This window comes from Pseudochaenichthys georgianus, chromosome 3, assembly GCF_902827115.2.
Source record: "Pseudochaenichthys georgianus chromosome 3, fPseGeo1.2, whole genome shotgun sequence".
Classification (NCBI taxonomy): Eukaryota; Metazoa; Chordata; class Actinopteri; order Perciformes; family Channichthyidae; genus Pseudochaenichthys; species Pseudochaenichthys georgianus.
The window spans coordinates 22,573,700-22,593,751 of NC_047505.1; the positions used below are offsets into that span (position 1 = coordinate 22,573,700).

Here is a 20,052-nt window from a genome sequence, read left to right on the forward strand (position 1 = left end):
CCTTTCCTTTTCTTTGTCTCCTTTCAACAGTGCTTCTCTATTTGTCTGCTTTTTGCTGACAGTCATTTAGTTTATTGTTGTGCCCAAACAAAAGGGTAATCAAATAGATGTAACTTGGTGAATGATAAGCTGATTGCATTTTTGACATCAATGTTTCAATTTGTAATACTATAATTGACTGAAGGAAGGAGTTAAGAAAAGATACATTTGTGTTTGATTTCAGAAAGTGATGGATAGCCAGAAAAGAGAGAGTGAGAGCGAAGAGAGAGACATTTTGAGAGGAGAGAAAGAGGAATAGGATGATGATGATTTTTTATGATCAACATGAAAGACAGTGAGAAACACAGACAAGCAAAAATGTGACCAAAAACCAGACTTCACCCTATAAAAACAGCCACTAAAAGACACATGGAGACCATCCATGGTGACCAACTGGGATACACCAGCGGTTACAATGGAGTGGTGATGACTGATACAAAAACAGCAGATCTTTTCAAAAACATAGAGAAAATACTTGCACAATAAAGAACCTGAAGCAAAATTAAAGCCTAAGTAGTATTGTCTAACGGCTCAAAAATAAAATATTGGGTCAGCTGAAATGATACAACTGCCATTTCTGTGCAAGAAAATAAATCAGTCACTTAAAAAAGGACACATTTATTTTTCTAATCCCGTTCTAGGTGCAAGTATTTTCAATGACTCGCCCATCAGCAGCATTCTGCTTTGGCATCAGAGTCTACAGATAACCAGTAAAACCGTCTTCAGTGACATTTTCTCCATTCACAGATACCAATATTGTGTTTGTTTCCAAATATACAACTGCTAAACTGAGGCTTTGCACACTCCTACACACCAGCCTCTCAGTCACACACCCGCACACATGGGAAAGAGCTGCTAATCACACACACTGCTTATGAACCGGCTCTGATTCAAGGGAAATAAACAAAATATGTGCATGCAAAGGTTTTAACCAAAAAAGAAAACATATGACGAAAGGTCTGTGTTGGTTGTATTTACTAAAAACGTAAAGTTGGATTTATGGTAAAAAAAAAAAATGTAAAAGTTGTTGTTGAATGATTTCCTTTAAAAACATGTGAAATATGATTTGAAAAATGTCATTAATTGTTATTATATGTGAGCCTTACCATGAACCACTTGTTCTCGTTTAACATAACTGGTCAACTTAAAGGCATTATTTTAGAAGGGTTTTTGTGTGATTGCTCAAAGCGTGGAAGTACTAAACAGTGAGGTGTCGCATGAATCAGAACCAGGTTCTGGAGTTATATTGGAGAATCGGGTTAGAGGGGACAAGTTAGTTACTACCAGCGTAACTAAAGGATTTGCAAGGGTAGCAGGGTCCTAGTATTTGATTTTACCTCTAACAGCTAGAGCATGCAAAGAAAACAGGAAAAAAAGATTAAAAAACCATTTGTTTGCGTTAGTGCACTACAAAACCAATTTCCAAGGCTCTCACACTCATCTACAATACATACAACTGTGTTGAGGAAGGGAGCCCCTAATCTTCACACTGCTGAAAGAGAAGTTTCACATTTACATAAGAAGTGCTAACAGTCACGGGAGCAAACATGAAAGCTCCAGCCCCTTGGTTCATGACTGCTCCATGTGCCAGAAGAAGCTTTGGGCTGAGACCCAGATGCCACAGCACATCAGATTCTAAATGTTTTATAGATACACATTTAGGAGGAATCACGCAAATCACACAGTACTTGTTTGAGATGTTTCTTGAGCTCGAGTGCCTCAGGCTCTGGAAGAGGTGGTAGGATCTCTGCATTGGTAGGTGCTATAACCTGTAGACAAGTAAAACACCAAAATCAATTAAAAAAAATAACAATAACTTTAGAGTTGTATGCCTCTGACAAACAGTCGACAGTGAGGCTTACATCTAAAATGTCATCACTTTACTGTTTTATTTTATTCGAGATGTGTGTAGTGTAACAATTAGCATATACATTTTCAAGGACAAGTACATGTTTTGTGAATCGTCAAATCAGTTCTTCCTCGATTCCCCTTTCAAGCTAAAATTGAAGAAATTCCTTCAAGCCGTTTGAGAGGGATCGCATTCATAAGAATGGGATGTATGGGAGGACATCCCGGAGGCATAACGGTTGTTAACTAATAGATCTCTCTGTCATCTCCGTCAATAAAACAGACTAAACAAGATCAGAAGGACGAGCAGGACATTGAGTTAATGTTCTGACCTTGCTGCTGTCAAGGTCCACAAGCCAAAGGTCGTCTGGCATTTTGAAATCAGCTTTGTAGAGGAAGAAGCTGGCGGGTACTCCTATAATGTAGGGGGTGGGGGCAAGAAGGAGCTGTGGGGAGGAGACCACAGTCACAGTCAGTCACAACATGATGTTAACACAATGGATCACATTTCATGCATTGAAAACTTTGAGGAATCACCCATTTATTTGAATGCATCTATGAGGAAAGATAAGTGTTACCTGCTCAGCAGAGGCCATGCATGTTGGCAGTAAGGGGATGACGGGGAACATGTACTCCAGAGGGTAGATCATGGCCACGAAGGCCATGACGCTCATTGACAAAGCATTGTAATCTCTAGATTGAAGTATGACCTGAGGGTAAACAAGAGACAGGAAACACTTGATGGGTAGATGTCCATACTGTTATACCAGCTAGTTCACTTCTTCTGCTGGTCTATCACAGAAATATTTGTCCAATCTTTCCATATTTCCTTTTTTGTCCATAATATAAAGCTGTGGTATCCTGAATTTGCCTTGGATTCAGTACAGCAATATTAAAAACTGAGCTTTTATTAAAAAATAATGTATTTGGCAGCACAAAGTGCTTACAGTCACTCTGAAAGCTTCCAGGCAGCACTTAGTTCAGCCCGACTAGATTTAATGATTTTTGAATTCATCTTCACATGGAAAATAAATGAATGAACACAAGATGGCAGCCTTTTATACAGGTATGGGGTAAATAAAAACTACTTTTTGGATGGGAAACATCTATTAAGGTAAGTGCCCCAGATAAATGCTAGTTTTAGAGTATTTGTCCAGCATTTATCAAGCAGTATGTTTTTTCAGCGGTATGACTGAAGCTGTGAAGCTTAGGTTTTCTTTGGGTAATTGAAAATGAGCCTGTGTATCAATGCCACGGTAAGACAATAGCAACAACAGAACACTACACCATCGCTAGCCAAACAAGGATTTGAATTACATCCCTACAAATGCTTCTAGTGTTAAACATAGGAGAGACAGAGATGAGGAGTCTTTCATTTTAGTCATAGTGTCCGCAGGCTTCTTTTTGCCATCATGTTTTCTCCACTCCCCATGAAATGGTCACAGCGGGGGACTGTACGGAACCCAGGACATGTCGGATGAAGGTCACTCTGGGCATCATTCCTCAGGATGTCTTTAAAATGTATTGTATCCAGGCGGGGGCATGCAGCTGCACTGAAGTATCCCCTGACCGATCAAATCACACTATATATAGCTTGGCCACTCTTTTCTCCCTGAAAAAATCAGTTCAGTCTTTAAATAAAATCCCACTGGTGAAGACAACCACACATCTCCTCCTGGTCTTATATAAAGGAGAACAAAGAGGCGGGCTGAAGTGATGAATGATAAAAGCAGTTTTCCCCATGAACTCACTGCTGTGCCGTCCTTACCTTGTGCTCCAGCAGCACACAGCTGAGGACCTGGAGACAGGCGTCCACACCCAGCAGCTCTAAGGGCAGGTGCAGGGGGAAGTCCACCATGGAGAAGCGGGAGTTGTCAGGCAGGGCAAATGTGAGCGGCCGTTTGAGTGCATGGGGCAGGACTTCCACATCCACACGCCTCTGACCTGCCACTGGTACCGGGGAACGAAGCAACCGGTACACCCAGGACTCGATCTCCCGCAGGTCGGCCAGCAGCTGGCTGCCTTTCTCCTCCACCGACAGCGCCCCCGTGAACACCCGCCACATCGTGTCCCTGGGAAGGTCATAAACAGAGAGTATATTCAGAATTCTTTTGAGACTTTTTATTATTTCATTACAGATTATTCTCGTTCATTTTCATGAAATTGAAAAATCAACCTCAAGTTTCTTAAATCCAATGTGATATCTTTAAATTGTTTGGTTCTCTTATCAGTCCAGTGCCATGACGTTCATGCAATTTGAAGACATCATGTCATGGGACAATGTGATGGTTTTTCAAAGGTCTATCTTAAACATGAGATATAACATTTATAACATTTGTAATGAAATAAAACCGAGAGAGACAATAGATCATCAAATCTGAGAACTCATTAAATATCTGTCCTTATGGTTTGATAGACCTAAAGCATAAAAGATGTCAAAGTAATTTCAGCACTAGCTCAAGAGACTATGTCATTGCAAATGCTACTCTTAAAACGAAACACAACTGCAACTGATTGCTTCTCATGGGCCAAGCTAATTGAACAGTTACTGCATATAACAGCATGATTACCCATCCCAATCTCTGTCAAATGAAGGAACAATGATGACAAATATGTTCTTAAATAACTGTTGCTAGCTGCTACAAATCATTAATTTGAGGATTTCAAACAAATAAAATAAAATAATTTGCTCATTATATTGGTGTTAACAGTTACCGTCAGCAAACCAAAATAAATCACTAATAGAATTACCAAATGAGATTGAAAAAAAAAGAAGCTTTTAATTGCCGCAATATTGATGTGCAAACCCTCCACACACATGGTGTCATTAAACCCTCTCTGGAGTGTATACTCAGTGTGTGTGCGTGCGTGTGTGTGTGGCAAGGAGTGAGATAATCATTAGTCCTTTGGAGCCCTCCCACCAACTGCAGCTGCTCCCCAAAGGCAGCCAGAGACCTCAATCTGTCAGAGCACCACAGCACCAAGCGCTCGCAGCTATCAGGCAGCGGCTCTCCTCCTTCTCCGTCTGTGCCACACCACTTTTCAACCCACCATGTCGGGGGAAAAACATGATGAGGTTGGGTGAGCCTTTGGCTAAAAAGGTCCTTCTCCAGGCTTTCAGGGAAACCAGTGATCTATATTAACGATATGGGGAGCCGCTCCAGCATTTTACCAGGGGAAAAGGTCTAGATGTGAGGTTAGCTGTGCATTACACATTCCTACAATCCTTTGTAGTGATGAGGGGAAAGCTGCACTTATACATATATATATATACAGTTATAAAATAAAGGAATGGAACGGAAATATTAGAGCTGCCCCATTTAGTTGATTAGTGGATCGACAAAAAAAAAAAAATCACCCAATATTTGTAAAATCTAATAATCATTAGTAAGTCATTTTCACATGAAAACATTTGTCTTTTTAGGCTGCATATGTAAATGTACTTCTTTGTTTACAGTCTGACATCATATTTAATTGAACATATGTTTTTAAACATTCAAATGGCATCTAAAGATCTCCTCTTCCATTTTGAGAAACTATAACGGATTTTCTGGCATTTTATAAACAAAACCATTAATAGAAAAAAACATGGCAGATAATCGGCAGATGAATCGATAATGAACAGAAATTGTTAGTAGCAGCCCTAGAAAACATGTTCACCACGGGGTTCCGACAATCATAGAATTATGCTGGGCCTAAGCCGGTGTGAAGCGACAGCCTAATTAACACTTTGCTTCTTCAAAATTGCAATCCATTATGTGTCACCCATGGCAACAGAATAACCTAAAGCGCACTGCAAAGAAATTGCCACATCCAAACATGTAACACAGAGTTAAATACAGTGTCGAGCTCTGGTTTATTGTTTACTGCATATTCAACTAAATCTAAATCAATCAATCCTGGTGCTACTTCAAGAAAAAATCAAGATAGATTACGTTCAACACCTAAAGTCTAACTGGCAAATGACTTTGCTATTTCTTCCTATGGTGTTTCAGAAGGAAACCCAATAAGCTCCTGGAGAAGAGTTGTACCTCCAGTGGCAAACCAAAACGCATCTCAACCATCAGTAGAAATTACCCCACTGAACTACTCGAAAAGAAAACATTTTATATCCTATATGGTTTTCTAAGAAAACGTTATTTGTAACTCAGCTTATATCACACACTTGGTGAAATCATATTTGCTGCAAAACAAAACCTTTCCAACGCACTGTGGTTTTCTCGCTATTATTTATCATTGAGGTGGGTTGAGATAGCATAAAGCGCAATGTGACACAAGCTGCAGATGGCCTGCAAACCTGCATGGAGCCACAGACAAAGGCTCTCAGAATATTCCTGCAACACAAATAAACAAACACACAACAGGTGGAATAATGGAGAAACAGATGGAGGGGGGGGGGTAGAATCCGTAGGGACTGGCAACAATATCAGCAGGAACACTAAGAGCAACAAATCTTTGCTATTTATTGTAATAAAAAAAAAATGTCAGCCTTCTTGAGAAAAAAAGGATTTTAAGCAACTGTGCCAACCCTGTGTTGTGTGGTTCATAGTTTGCATGCAATATCAGTATGACTGCAATTATGTTAATCAACAGCTTACAGAGGATGAAGGGCAACACAAGCATGAGCTGTATTTACCTAATTATCATAGTTTTTAAGCAGAGCGATTCATTCTTTTTTAAAGGTTTCATAGGTGTGCATGTACACATTTATCAGGGGACGGCTTCTTTATGACTCATCCCAATCGAGGCTGTAAAGTCCAGAGTTAAATAAACATAGCAAACATGTCAGTCATAACAATTCATGGTCGAAAAGTAAATGCCATGGTTTCATTAAATCAAAGGTTTTATGCCCTTGGCCATATGAACGTACTCAGGGCGATCCGCCTGATGAGCCCTTATGATCAAAGGCCTGAGGGTGGCTCAACAAAAAAGGTCATGGACTGTCAAAAGCAATAAGCAATCATCAACTGGCAAGCATGAATATAATTCGTATTTAACTGACTTCTAGTGAATGAAATCATTGTTAATAGCAGCTGAAGAAGAACCCCCTTAAGAAACCAAGATAGGCCTAAAACAGTTCATGTATGTTTTGATGTGGACCATGATGCATAAGCAGAAGAAAAAAAAGAGGGTAAGCAACAAGAAAGAGCTGCCAGTCTCACCTCTGGGTGGTGCGAGGGAGCCCAGCTCGTTGGGTGAGCCTCTGACTGCAGCAGTCCACCAGCCTCTTGAGAATATAAAGGCACTCCCTGAAGGTGGAGAAGAAGGGATAGTGGCTGAGTATGCACAGTGAGGTCAGCGTGCTGTTGCGGTTCCTGGCGGCCATCTTGGCAGCGCTGCGCCTGTGCTGCGGGGACTTGCCGGCATTTGGCTCGGCACCTGGCTTTCCGCTCTCTTCCCCGGACGTAGCTGCCGACTCAGCATTGTTAGGTGGCGATAACACTGAGGATGGTGGGCCTCCACTGCTGGCATCTGATCCATCACTAGCGGTCTCTGCTGCCGCGTGGCCACCTTTGTCCCCACGGGCGCGATGATGCCCTCGCTGAAAGGAGCGGTAGAAGTTGACGCAGATTCCGTAACGAGTGGTTCCCGAGTCCTTGTCTGTCAGCGTGAAAACAAAGGACGAGTCATCGCGAAGGCTAACCCTGCGCTGGCGTATGCTCAGGCAGCCTTCTGGTTGGCAGAAAAACACCACATCTGGTGGAAGTGGGAAGTCATGGTGGTCCTCCAGCGGGTAGCGGCGGAGGAGCTGAGGGGTCTGGGCCACACTGTCACTACTTGGTTGCCTGGAGGAGAGAAGGACAATATTTGCTTTGTATTAAAAGAAGCTGTTGTATGTCGTTTTATGATCATGTTCTCCGTACTCATATCTGATGTATCTGCAAATCCAATATCCCTTCAAACACAGTTCTGAATTTGATTTGAAATGGTTATTATGTGAGGAGAGGAGACCTTGATTGCAATGACTAACGGCCCATCTACACACAGGCATGAAAAAAATCTTTCAAAGCTCCGCCCATTCACTTGAATGGGGTGACGTAGAAGATTTTGAATCTTCGCCGAACTGCATTGTGGGGAGCGGAGCGTGGCTTTGCAAGCATCGTGAGCATCAAAAGTTGAGCAATGTTCAACTTTTGATGCTCCCGATGCTTTCGAAGCTGGCATCAGCCAATCAAATCCCGTTTATGCAAATCCCGCCAGTACAAGCGCTAGCCAATCAAACCGCGTGCAAGCTGGGAGAGCCAGACCGCAGTTCATTTCCTCATATTCCAAACGAGAAATTACGGTAGCAAATCACCCAGTTCTTTACGACCAGAACTATTTACCGGGATACAAACCGGAGGAACCAGGCATGGAGGGAGGTGGTTGAAACTGGTAGGTTTTCACCTGTTTGGGGATTTTATATCCAGTTTACTTCGTTTTAACATTGCTATTGCTTTGTATGTCGGGGCGGGAGATTCATCTGATTGGTTGTTGGTCGCGTTGCTTGTAAAAAAACGCCAAGCTTCAGACACGCCCAGCATCAAGATTTTTCAAGATTGTTTTCATGCCCGTGTGTGGACGGGCCGTAACAAACCGTGACAGTAGTCTGTAGCTTATAAAAGCAAATGTATAACTATATTTAGCTGCTAAATTACAAGAAATGTAAAGTCACTACTAAAAACCATCCAACCACAACTAAGCATTCATCATTTCTTGACAATCCTCTAATTTCACGGTGTTCATGTGAATCGTCCTTTCCCCCTGTGGCTACTGTGCTTGAAACAATGTGCTGCTATCCTTCTTTATGCATGCCACATATACGGTGATGCATACAATCCAAAGCAAAATCTTTAAAGTTTCAATCAAGTCCACTCTTAAAATAAACAAATGACAAAACTGTGTTGAGATCAACAAAACAATAAGAGAGGAACAGAGGGATAATGTTAAAGGGTGTTTTGCAGGGTAGAATAAGAAGAGGATTTGACTACCGGGAAGTCCAGTTTGTCTTATCATATGCCAAGACAGTGACACCACGGCTTTTCATTTCTATAAACAAGCTGTCGGACAACAAAGCCAGTGGTGTAGATCATATTTCTGCTGAACATCTTAAATATGCCAGTGTAAAGATAGCTCCTCTTCTTTCTATCTGCTTTACTGCCTTCATGAGTCATGGCTTGTTACCAGACTCCATGTTGTCTGTTCTGTTGGTGCCAGTTATTAAGGACAAAGCCGGTAAAGTGGGAAGCCTAGATAACTATAGGCCCATAGCATTAGCCAGCATACTGTCAAAAGTCCTAGAAAGAATTCAGCTGGACAGATTAGATTACTTTATTAACTCAACAAATAACCAGTTTGGCTTTAAGGCTAAACATGGCACTGACTTGTGTATATATGCCTTAAAGGAAATTGTCAACAAATATAGAGGTAATAACTCATCAGTTCTTATGTGTTTCATTGATGCTTCCAAAGCCTTTGATCGTGTTAATCATAGGAAGTTATTTGTTAAACTGAGTCAAAGAGGGGAGCCCAAATACATTGTGAGAATTCTGGTCTACTGGTATGGCCGCCAGACTATGCAAGTCAAATGGGGCAATAGGGTCTCAGCCCCATTTGGGGTTAGCAATGGTGTCAGACAAGGTGGAATGATGTCCCCAGTTCTTTTTAACCTCTATATTGATGATCTGTCCAAGCGACTGAGAGCCTGTAATACTGGATGCATGATTGGTAGTAGATATTGAAGTAGATTGGTAGTAGACAGATGATGAAGATATTTATAGGCAATGCGGCATGATGTATGCACAAGCAAACATTCTCCTACGTAAGTTTGGTGCATGTACAGATGGAGTGAAGATGTCTCTGTTCAGAGCATATTGCACACCGCTCTAAACTGCACATTTGTGGTTAAACTACAGAAAAGCAAGTTTACGGAAACTTCAAGTAGCTTATAATGATGCCGTGAGAATATTGCTGAAGAGACCTCGATGGTCTAGTGCAAGTGAAATGTTTGTGGCTGCAGGAGTCAATACTCTACAAGCTGTTTTAAGAAATCTTATGTATAAATGTATTTGCCGGCTTAATGACTCTGATAATGAAATCCTCTTGGCCTTATCGAACATAAGGTTTAGTACTACACGCTACCAATCGCAGCTGTGGAGACATTGGTATAGTTGTCTCTTTGTAGGACACTGATTTAAATTATTCTTAAACTATGAATTCTTTTTATGCTATGCATGTAATTTATTATATCTAATGCCTTGTCTTTTATCTGGACCCTGAGTCTGTAATAAAGTTTTCATTCATTCATTCATTTCCTGTGAGGCGGCGTTTTACGACTCTGGAAACTGAGGCAACTCAAATGTTCTCTTGACATTTGTAAAGTAAACAGGTAACTAGCACAATGCCAAGGTTCAAGCTAAAGCTAGCTGTAGGTGCTAGGTGGGCTCACACATACAGCGTTTGTGTGATGATGTTGCCTTGTGCACATTTCTGTGTGATCACTGGGTTTATCTGCTGGAATCTCTGCAACAACATCCCCTTGAGCAGCACAATCATTCAAAATGATTGAGTCATGATGACATCAATATCCCTAACACACAAAATCTATTTATGTATATGCTTGAGACAAAACGTAATCGATGTTAAATCAGTCCAATACTTTATATTTCCTCAACTACTATGCCTAAACAGTCGTTTTCAAAACAGTGTTTACACCCTCCCTATGATGACCCGTTTACTCCTTTAAACTAAAAGTACAATATCACTTTAGGTTAAGTTCTTACCTTGCTCCGACCACCACCAGGTAGTCGAGGAGGCGAGGGCATGGTTTCTTTTTCTCCATCTTTGATTGACAACGTCCCTTACGTTATGGCATCCAGGATTTATGGTCCTTCTCAAGTCAGTTTTGCCTTTCCATCACAACTGGGAGAGATCCGGTGTAAAGTGGAAACACAGCTCTTTGATTTTCATAGTGATGGTTCAAGAAAAATGAAAACCTGCAATACAAGAAAAGGAGGAAAACTATTTTAATTTAGGTCATGTGTTTTTAATGGACATAATTGAATAAACACTGGAATTTCAACAGATGAGAAACCTTGAGGATGCATTATGTAGACCTCTGCTCCACCAGCACTGCATAAGACCGACCAGTCACATGATTTTTCAGAGCTGTATAATTGGGCCAAATATGGCATCATGATTTATGGTCTTTTACTTTTTTCAAAATGTCAAGGTGCAAGCTATTATTCTATTCTATTCGCAGCGGTCTCCCCTCTTCCTGTATCCGTCTCATCTAGTACTTCAGTCAGTGCTAACTATTTAATACAGACAGTCTTTCAAACCCACATGACAAGATGGTTTGTGTGCATACAAGCACGTTTAGAGCCTAATCTTTTATAGATCTACGAGATAGGAGTTTTATGCCCCGGCCACACGAGGACGAAAACGGTCGTTTGCGTTACTGTTTAGTGTCATATAGACCGTACTGTCGGCCGGGTCACTCATTACTGGATCAGCTGCTGCATGAGACAGACACTGGCGCTGTCCGAAGAGAGGGAGGAAAAAGAGAGGCTCCGTGTATTTTATTATTATATTATAGAGTCGTTATTCATTTGTTTTAAAGCTCAATAAATAACAAAGAAGACCTTTGACCGGCACTTTTATAATTTTGTCCGGAAGATTTATACTTTAATACACATTGACTGGCGAAATACTCTGCCCGGTTCCCTCGGCCCCCACCGCGGAGAATAAACAGAAGGGCAACCATGACAACCATGCTTCTTCGCTGCTTTTGTGGAGGAAGTTACAGCGTCACGTACAGGCTCGGCATATGTACTGCAGCTCCTCCAGCGGTTGGAGCTAAACGGAGCGGTCTCGTGTGGACAGACACTATCCGGATGACTATTGCGTGTGGACGGAAGCTTTTTTGCGATTGCGTTTGCGTTAATCCTATGCGTCTAGCCGTTTTCGTCCTCGTGTGGCCGGGGCCTTATTGGTTGGGTAAACACGAGAGCAGACAGAGAGCAATGTTGTGTTGTCCTCAAAACACCCATCCGGGGATCTGTTTTATTTCACTATTTACCATTGACAAGAAGCATAAATGCAACACTAAATTGTATTTTGGAGAAGACTGAAAGTGAAGAACAACAACCCAAACACTTTAGTTTGACTGCTCATCACAAAAGCACTTGAACCTGACAGAAATAAAATATTCTAAGATGTTTTTCTTCTTCTTCAGAGCATTGTACCTCGCAAATGTCATTTCAATGTCACATCTACATATCTTGCATGAAAAAGAAAGACATTAACAATGTTGACGTTTTTACCATCTCTACAGAGAGAGTAGATGGCATACAATGACATGCTGGCAGAGCACAAAAGATGACAGACATGACAGCCAAATAAAAAAACATCCTTCTAAACAGAGAGGATTAAAAATGCATTCCTCTAAAACTTTGAAAGTGTTGCGAGACGTTGAGCGCTGATTTTTCTGTTATGACTTGCACGGATATGTTGATCATTATTTCAGACCCAATTGTGTCAAGTTTGTGAATCGTTTGAATTTGTCAGAAAACTCAGTTTGTAGCCTCCCAAATATGGAGACATCCTACTTTTCTCCATTTTATATCACATATTGAATATCCTTTCGTTTAGAAGTGAGAAAATAAGAGTTTAAAAAGCAAGACCAGTATTTCCTGACATTAAATAGACCTAAAAAATAATAGGCAGATCATTTTGCTAATGAAAATGATCGTACAAGTTGCACCCATATCACGATCAATATGTTAGCCGTTCGTTTTCGTCGGAGGATAACAGGCTTTTCATTGGAAGCTCGCTGTAATGGTAAGCAGCTTACGGGTCTTGGTGGAATAAGCACCTTCACAGTTTGCTCTATGGCCCAGTGACTAACAGGTTACTGCAGCCCCTCTACAGAAGGCTCTTCCCACCATGGAGCCACTTTCAGCTGCAGGCTAGCATCATCTCACAGTCAGGAGACTATAATCTCCAAACTGTAAACTCGGCAGGACGGTACATTTCCAACCCGGCACCATAAAGTACAGCTAAACAGCTTTTCACCGACAGCATTGCAACAATATTTCAGCTGCTTCGGTGACAGGACATGAGCGATGAACTAGTCGGCTGTGCTTTAGTCAAACAAAGCTACAAACACTGTTGCTCAATCGTCTCACAGGAGCAGTGCTTTGAATGAGCTGTTTGATGAGCCACTCGGTTTAAAAAGCAAACAAAACAACCAGGGGACGGTAAGGATTATGGGTTGGGATTGTGCTAGGCGCTTTTCACATTCCCAGTGATAATTCATGTCACCCTATTAGCTGCAAGAATGTGATATGTTACTGATGTGCATTGTCAGGATGAAAATATGTTATTTAACTACTGTTCATTCAATGCCATTAATGTTGTTGTGTTCTTCGTCTACAGTGGTGTGAACAGCAACAAAAGAGTATAACGCATTTCATTTCTATTTCAAAGAACAACGTGTGTCTGATGTGAAGTCTAGTCTTTTGTCAGTTGAAGCAGAGGACTTGGTATCTCTGATTCTCCCACAACAGATTTCTCCCAGCGTTATAAAATGGTGGCTCTGGGTCACAAAGAAGCTCTTGCTTTTGTATTCTGAGGATCAAGCACCTAAACATGACTGCTAACTCGTGATGCTTTACACTGCTGAAACCTAGCACTAATATGTTATTATATCATACATATATTATACTTCAAAGTGAAGCAGAGACAATACAAAAAGTGCTCAAACATATTTGACATCAGCAACTGTGTGCGAAGATGAAAATATACAGTGGCAGGATCTCCTTTAAACAACGTGTCATGCAACGCTGAACACAGCCTTTAATAAAACCAACAAACACTACATACAAAACCTCCACGTCTCCCAGCAGTCTTTCACCGTCTCTTAAAGGCTGTTATCCCTGGTGAGCTAATGGATGTATCGTGTACCAGCAGTTCCATTTATGCATTGCTATTGAAAGAGTAGCCTGGGGGGAAATGGACTACCCCGTGTGTTCTACTAGAATATGTGCCATGTCTTAAATGAGCAAACAATCCCTTATATTTCAATGAGTAAAAAATGAATATAAACATTTTGTATTTTAACAAATTAACCTAATTCTCAAAATGTGTGAAATAAATAAATGTATTATTATCTATGGTTATGACATTAAAAAACAAGTGTTATAAATAACTATTAACTTACGAGTTAATGCACATTTTGTGCAGATTCTCCCGTTTCAGTGCGGTTATAAGAGCTGTCGAGACGCAGCCTGTGTGTGCCACAACGGTGTCAATGTCACCACGACGCATCCTGACAGATTCTGTGTCGTTTTCTACCCTTTTACTGTTTTTGAAACTTGTACTGACATGTTTCTCTGTCCCAACAGCTGTCAGCTACACAGTTAGTCCTTAAAGCAAAAGCAGTTGCTTCAAATAAATATGCTAATATGAACACACAAAGGTTTGTCAATATTGTGATATGATATGATGGAGACTGTATTTTCTATTGAATATGTATATAGTTGAAGATTGTGAAAATCCTGCGATTTACATGTGGATTTCAAAGACAACAGGTCAGACAAATGGACTGCATGCAAGTCATGAGTGGGAGTGGGACACTAGAGTCACGCTTCCCATCACACAGTGTCATTAACCCCCTGCGCAAGAGCACAGCTGTGTCCAGGGAGGTGACTCCATCACCAAAGGCTTCAGATGCATTATGGGTTTAATTATGTCTAAGAGCTCCACTCATGACTCATGACTCATGAGTAGAGGAGCCATTCACAAAGGGACAAAAGACATTTTAACTTGATTATTCTTAATGGAGAATGTAAGACAGTAAATTGTACTTAAGATAATAATCCAGAAGACTTTCATTCAAAACAATGTCTCTTCACTATCCCCCAAATGAGGTGATACAATGGTGATGGAGTCTACGGCCCACTATAACCAGAATGAGCTTTTATACTAATTAGTGACAATGGCAAAATAACTCTCTTTTTGTTCTCTTTTTACCTCAAATAGATCCATAAGAGGAAATGTTTATGCCTTTGTCACTGACACATTAGTCAAATAAACAATGTTGAGCTTCTTTATTGACTATTTTTTGGGGAGAAATAAAGGTTACTTGACAGGGTTATTAACACACGGAATGAGAAAGCTTACCAACACTATTTAATGTGTGCGGTGCCATGAGAAGACATGGTTCAACAGCATTAAAGTGGGCTGAAGTATGTCTGATGAGTCAGCTTAATGTCAGCACGAATAACATTTAGCAAAATGATTCAAATACACTGCAAGCTGACACTAATGCGCCTTCTATAAACAAGAAGACCAAAATTAACCTTATTAAACATTAACAAGTATGTTTGCTCTGAGAAACTGGTATGAAACACTCCATTTTAAAAGCTATTTCTTCACACTATTCTAGCCGTTCTACATGCATGGCTCAACTCTGAGCATTGTAACAATTTGCATCATCCTCACAGCGAAAGACTAAAAACAGAGGGGGAATGGTTCCAACCACATAAATATATTCATAGGGCAAGGCCCATATGCAGAACACAGATCTCTGCCTCTTTATCTTGCAAAACCATCAGGACAATGAATCAACATGCAGGTCTGGCAGCATGAATGCTTCCTGGTGTGCAGCCAAAATGGCTTTTTTATGAAGCAGCTGAGCTGGAAGCAGAGCAGGAGGCCGACTCATCCAGCACAAAGATACATGTTAGAAGAAGGTGGAAGGACAACGCCACTTTGCTGAATGTACTTGATGAGCTTGTTATTGAACCTTTCTCTCTGGAATAAAAGAGACTAAAGGAAACACTACAACACTGTGAGAATGTGGTCAGCGTGGTCTGCATGCAGCACTGCTTATATAAGCTCAGAGAGATGGATATGATTCACAGGCCTACAGCATGGACAGCAATTATTGCTAGTCACAGTGAACAGCAGTAAGTAGCGATGGAGAAGAATCTGTTCAACTGAGTCATGCGAGGACACGCAAACGAGAGAGAGATGAAGTGTAGAAAGTATTGATCATTTCGTTGTAACCTTTAGATTTGAATATTTTCTTATTGAACCAATCGTACTTTGTTCCACGGCTGAACAGATATAAGAACTATTTTGGTCCCCTATCAATAAAACGGTTTGGCTCAGTATCTCGCCTACACTGAAAAGTGACACTCTCCTCTGTACTTATATATTCATTTCTAATACTGCCTGAAAGAAGCACGTTTTCTAAACCTTGTCCAGGCTAAATAAGTCTAGTGTGTGGTTGATGATGTATTTGCCCAAGGACACTTCGACATGTTGCCTGCAGGGGGAAGGGATCAAACCACTAACCCTCTGATGGTAGATGCCATTTTCCCCTCTGTGACACGAGGTAACAACAATGGCTACTTATGGCGCGTTTCCACTGCAGCGGGTAGCTCGCTTTAAGCGTGCCGAGCCGTGCGGGGCCCGTTTTTGGTTGCGTTTCCACTTGGCCTAGTTTTGGCCCGGGGCTACTTTTTCACCTTTTTTCTGACCCGACTAAATCGTGGTTCTAGGGCCAGGAACAACCAGGCTGAGTCGGGCTGAGTATGCTAAACTAGAGAGAGGATCGCTGGCAAGGGGGCTACAACTACAACAAGATGAACATATTTGACCGTGATTTAATTATAATACACGTTTCAAAATGATGCCGAAGTAACAACATACTGATACCGGTTAGTAAAAACCATGAATTAATGCTTTGACAAGTCTGCAGACAGACGGCAGGCGAAAAACCCTTTTAAAATGCGTGTTTTCTAAATGTAGCTTGGCTAAGCTAACGTTGTATATGCTCCGACCGTCCACACTCACAGCAACGGCCTATACAGACATAAATAAAGCAGCGACTGTATTCACCATGACACAGGCAGTCTGTGGTTTGTACTTGTTTAACTTGTGTCTAGTTTCTGAACAGATATGAAGAGCTGTGAGCTCTGAGTGCTAAGAGCTAACGGCTGTGTTGTTTTTTGGGGCGCTCATTGAAGATGACGTCACGGCTCCGCCTACACTGTGTTACTATAGTTACTGCCCCAGTTCCTAAACTGTAACGGAGCGTCCACACTACAGCTCCAAAAATAGCTTGGAGCTGGGCGTGTCTGGAGCTTGGGGATTTAATTCAAGCAACACGGCCAACAACCAATCACATGAATCTCCCGCCCCCGACATACAAAGCAAAAAACCCCGGGGATTTTATGCGAGCAATATATATATAAACTCCCCAAACAGGCGAAAACCTACCAGTTTCCCCCACTGTCTCTGCCACCTCCCTCCATGCCTGGTTCCTCCGGTTTGTATCCCGGTAGGTGAAGAGGGTCTGGTCATACAAAACCGGGTGATTCGCTACGGCGATAGTTAGTTTCTCCTCCGACTTTTTTTGAAATATAGAAATGAACGGCGGGATATCTCTCCCAGCTTAGACGCGGTTTGATTGGCTGGCGCTTCAGCTGTCAGATTTTGGGAAACGGGATTTGATTGGCTGGCGCTGGCTACTCCGGCGTCCAGGCGACCAGAAGTTGAACAATGTTCAACTTCTGGTCGCCTGGGACGCCTGAGACGCCTCGCTCTGCTACCTACAATTCAGTTCGGCGAAAAAGCGCGGCTACGTGACGTCACCCCATTGAAAGTGAATGGGCAGCTTGGAGCAGCTTGGAGCTTTCGACGCTGTAGTGTAGACGGGCCGTAATGGACACGCAGCATTAAAGTGAGCCGGGCATAATAAGGCCTAACCAAACCGAGCGAGGGCTGCAGTGGAAACGCGCCATGCCATACTATACTATACTATTTTGTACTGGAAAAGACACTATACTTTAAAGCTTCTTGACTTCTAGTTCACCACGATGCACTATGCCTCCTCACAGGTGATGCATTTCTTACTCACCATTGCATCTTACAATAAAGGAGGGATGTTTGACCTGCACCAGGATGATATTCTACACTGTTCTTCACTTTCCTGATATCAACAATTCCCTCTGTTTATAATTACTGTGTAATGGTCATTAAATCCATTTAGCATCAAATCCCCTTCCTTATCTCTTGAGTCGTGTTTGTGTCGAAAGCTGGTTTGCAATTGTGTCAAATAATACAACTGCTGATCAATTCTGTAACAGCGATACATTTACAATGAAGGGGTGTCAGTTACAGCTAACGGGAGATACACAGTATTTTACTATCAAATGTAGAGATAAGAGTAGAGACATATGCTGACCGCAGGATGAAATCCAGCAGCAGTAGTAGTAAATTATGTTGGTCCTTATTAACAATTTTCAAAAAAGAATAAACATCCAAAAAATAAATACAAAAAGGCATTACATAATAAAGGAAAAAATAAGACCAAAAAGGTGTAAGCTAAACCTTTATTATACATTGGCTTCTTATACAGCCTATTCTAATAGTCAACCCTTTTTCGAAACATGTTTTAGGGTATATAAAACAAAGACATTTCAGTCATACACAATACTAATCATTTCATATTTGTTTACATCCTTATTTAACTGTCTTTGCAAAGTGAATACATTCTTGACTGCTAGTCACGACTACTCTATAAGGTAACCCCTTTGACAGAAATACATCTGTTCCTGATATTTGTCCTTACCGTTGCATTTTCAAACAGAACTATTAACCTAAATCCTACTATATGTCTCTTTTTAATTTTAAACAACCTATGAATACAGTCAGGAAGGTCATTATTGTGGACTTTGTACATTATCTATGCGAGATAAGCATGCAAGTCAATACATGGTTGGTTTTGTAGATGTATAATGCTCTTCTTTAGCATAAACACTTAATAAGTGTTGGTTTATATCGTGCTGTGTTTCCCTTACCTTCACACAGTAATTTAACGCTATATGGGAGGAATGAATAAAACACTAATCTGCACTGAATATCTTTAGTTTATCATCGTATTGCAATGATGCTGAGTGATAGACGTGGAAAGGCGAAGCCAACGCCTCATTTTAACTACAGGAGATGTCTTTTTTTATGAATTATGACAAGCTGTCAGGCCTTGTCCTACATGTTCACCCCTACAGATGCATCCTGTAGGTTTATGGTTTTCTACGTCACGGATGGATTAGCTAGTTAGCTGCCTAGCTGCTAACAGTAGCTTGAGCGGTTTATCTCACCAATAAAACAAACGTCACACATCAAACCACGGTGGCAACATCACAAAACACTTCACATGTTACAGGCATACATACGATAGGTGTGTTAAAATAGAAACGAAGAATGAGACCAGCCTCACCTGCTTGCGTTAGCCGGTTAGCTGCTAACGTCCGCTGGGGAGCCAGCTGCTGATGACGGCCTGGGAGGTGGGTGTCCTCCACGGTCACACAAGCAGAGAGGCGGTGGGTATTCTGAATTAGCCTTCTTTATTTTATAACACAGTGTATCGTTAGGAAACGACGGCTGAAAGGCGGTAGCTTCTCCGTCAGACTGTTTCGCAGCATGAATAAATTATGTGAAGTGTGTGTCCGCCTCTGAGCTAGATGGACGGGCGGCTCAGTCAGTTACAGTCTATGGTTACAACCTGCCTTCACAACATCCTCCTCCTCATCATCATCATCATCATCATCATCGGTGTAAAGGGAGTTCCGCATACTCAGACCTAACGGAAGAGATCCTACAAGCCCGAGGAAAAGCACCTCAACCGCTCCACAGGGACTGACTTTAGTGCCGCCGTGGTTCTAATAGTTCACTAAAATATTAGTCTGACAGTTTGAAGTATTTTAGTTAAGTTTGATCGCCTGCCAGGGCCGGCCGAAGCTTTTTTAAGGCTCTATACAAGTGGTGTATGGAGATACCCCAACCCCCCCAAAACTGCAATTATTACCTATGTTCATCACAATAATATAACTAAAATCAAAAAATGAAGCATTGCGAAGAAGACATATCAATAATACATTTACCATTTACACTTGCTTTAATTATAAAATATTATCTTTACCAGAGACTGTGTTTAATATTTCAGTTTATCTAAAATATTTTGTATATTCCCTGGGCAGGTTATTAAAAAATAGTGTCCTAATGTTATCACTTCAATGCTTCAGCAAGCACTGGAGTTCAACATTTTAAAACAATACAATAAAATAAGTACATCAACAGCTGTGTAGGGGATAATGTATGTGGTTACTTATG

At 41.2% G+C, this 20,052-nt stretch overlaps 1 protein-coding gene across 11 annotated transcripts in view; it reads right to left on the reverse strand.

Annotated features, from left to right (window-relative positions):
* The window catches only part of madd (MAP-kinase activating death domain), a 50,046-nt gene extending 30,465 nt beyond the window's left edge, over positions 1–19,581 (reverse strand). For 10 of the 11 annotated variants that reach the window (XM_034106661.2, XM_034106653.2, XM_034106659.2 and 7 more), the window contains exons 1-7: positions 19,160–19,580; positions 10,650–10,862; positions 7,050–7,673; positions 3,656–3,959; positions 2,466–2,597; positions 2,220–2,333; positions 1,728–1,808 (exon numbers count right to left, since the gene is read on the reverse strand). In XM_034106661.2, the coding sequence (XP_033962552.1) occupies positions 1,728–1,808; positions 2,220–2,333; positions 2,466–2,597; positions 3,656–3,959; positions 7,050–7,673; positions 10,650–10,708 (1,314 nt within the window). In that variant the 5' untranslated portion in view covers positions 10,709–10,862; positions 19,160–19,580. Of the gene's footprint in view, positions 1–1,727; positions 1,809–2,219; positions 2,334–2,465; positions 2,598–3,655; positions 3,960–7,049; positions 7,674–10,649; positions 10,863–19,159 lie in introns of all 11 variants that reach the window. The other variant, XM_034106656.2, reaches the window with a different exon arrangement.
* Positions 19,582–20,052: the final 471 nt, after the last annotated feature.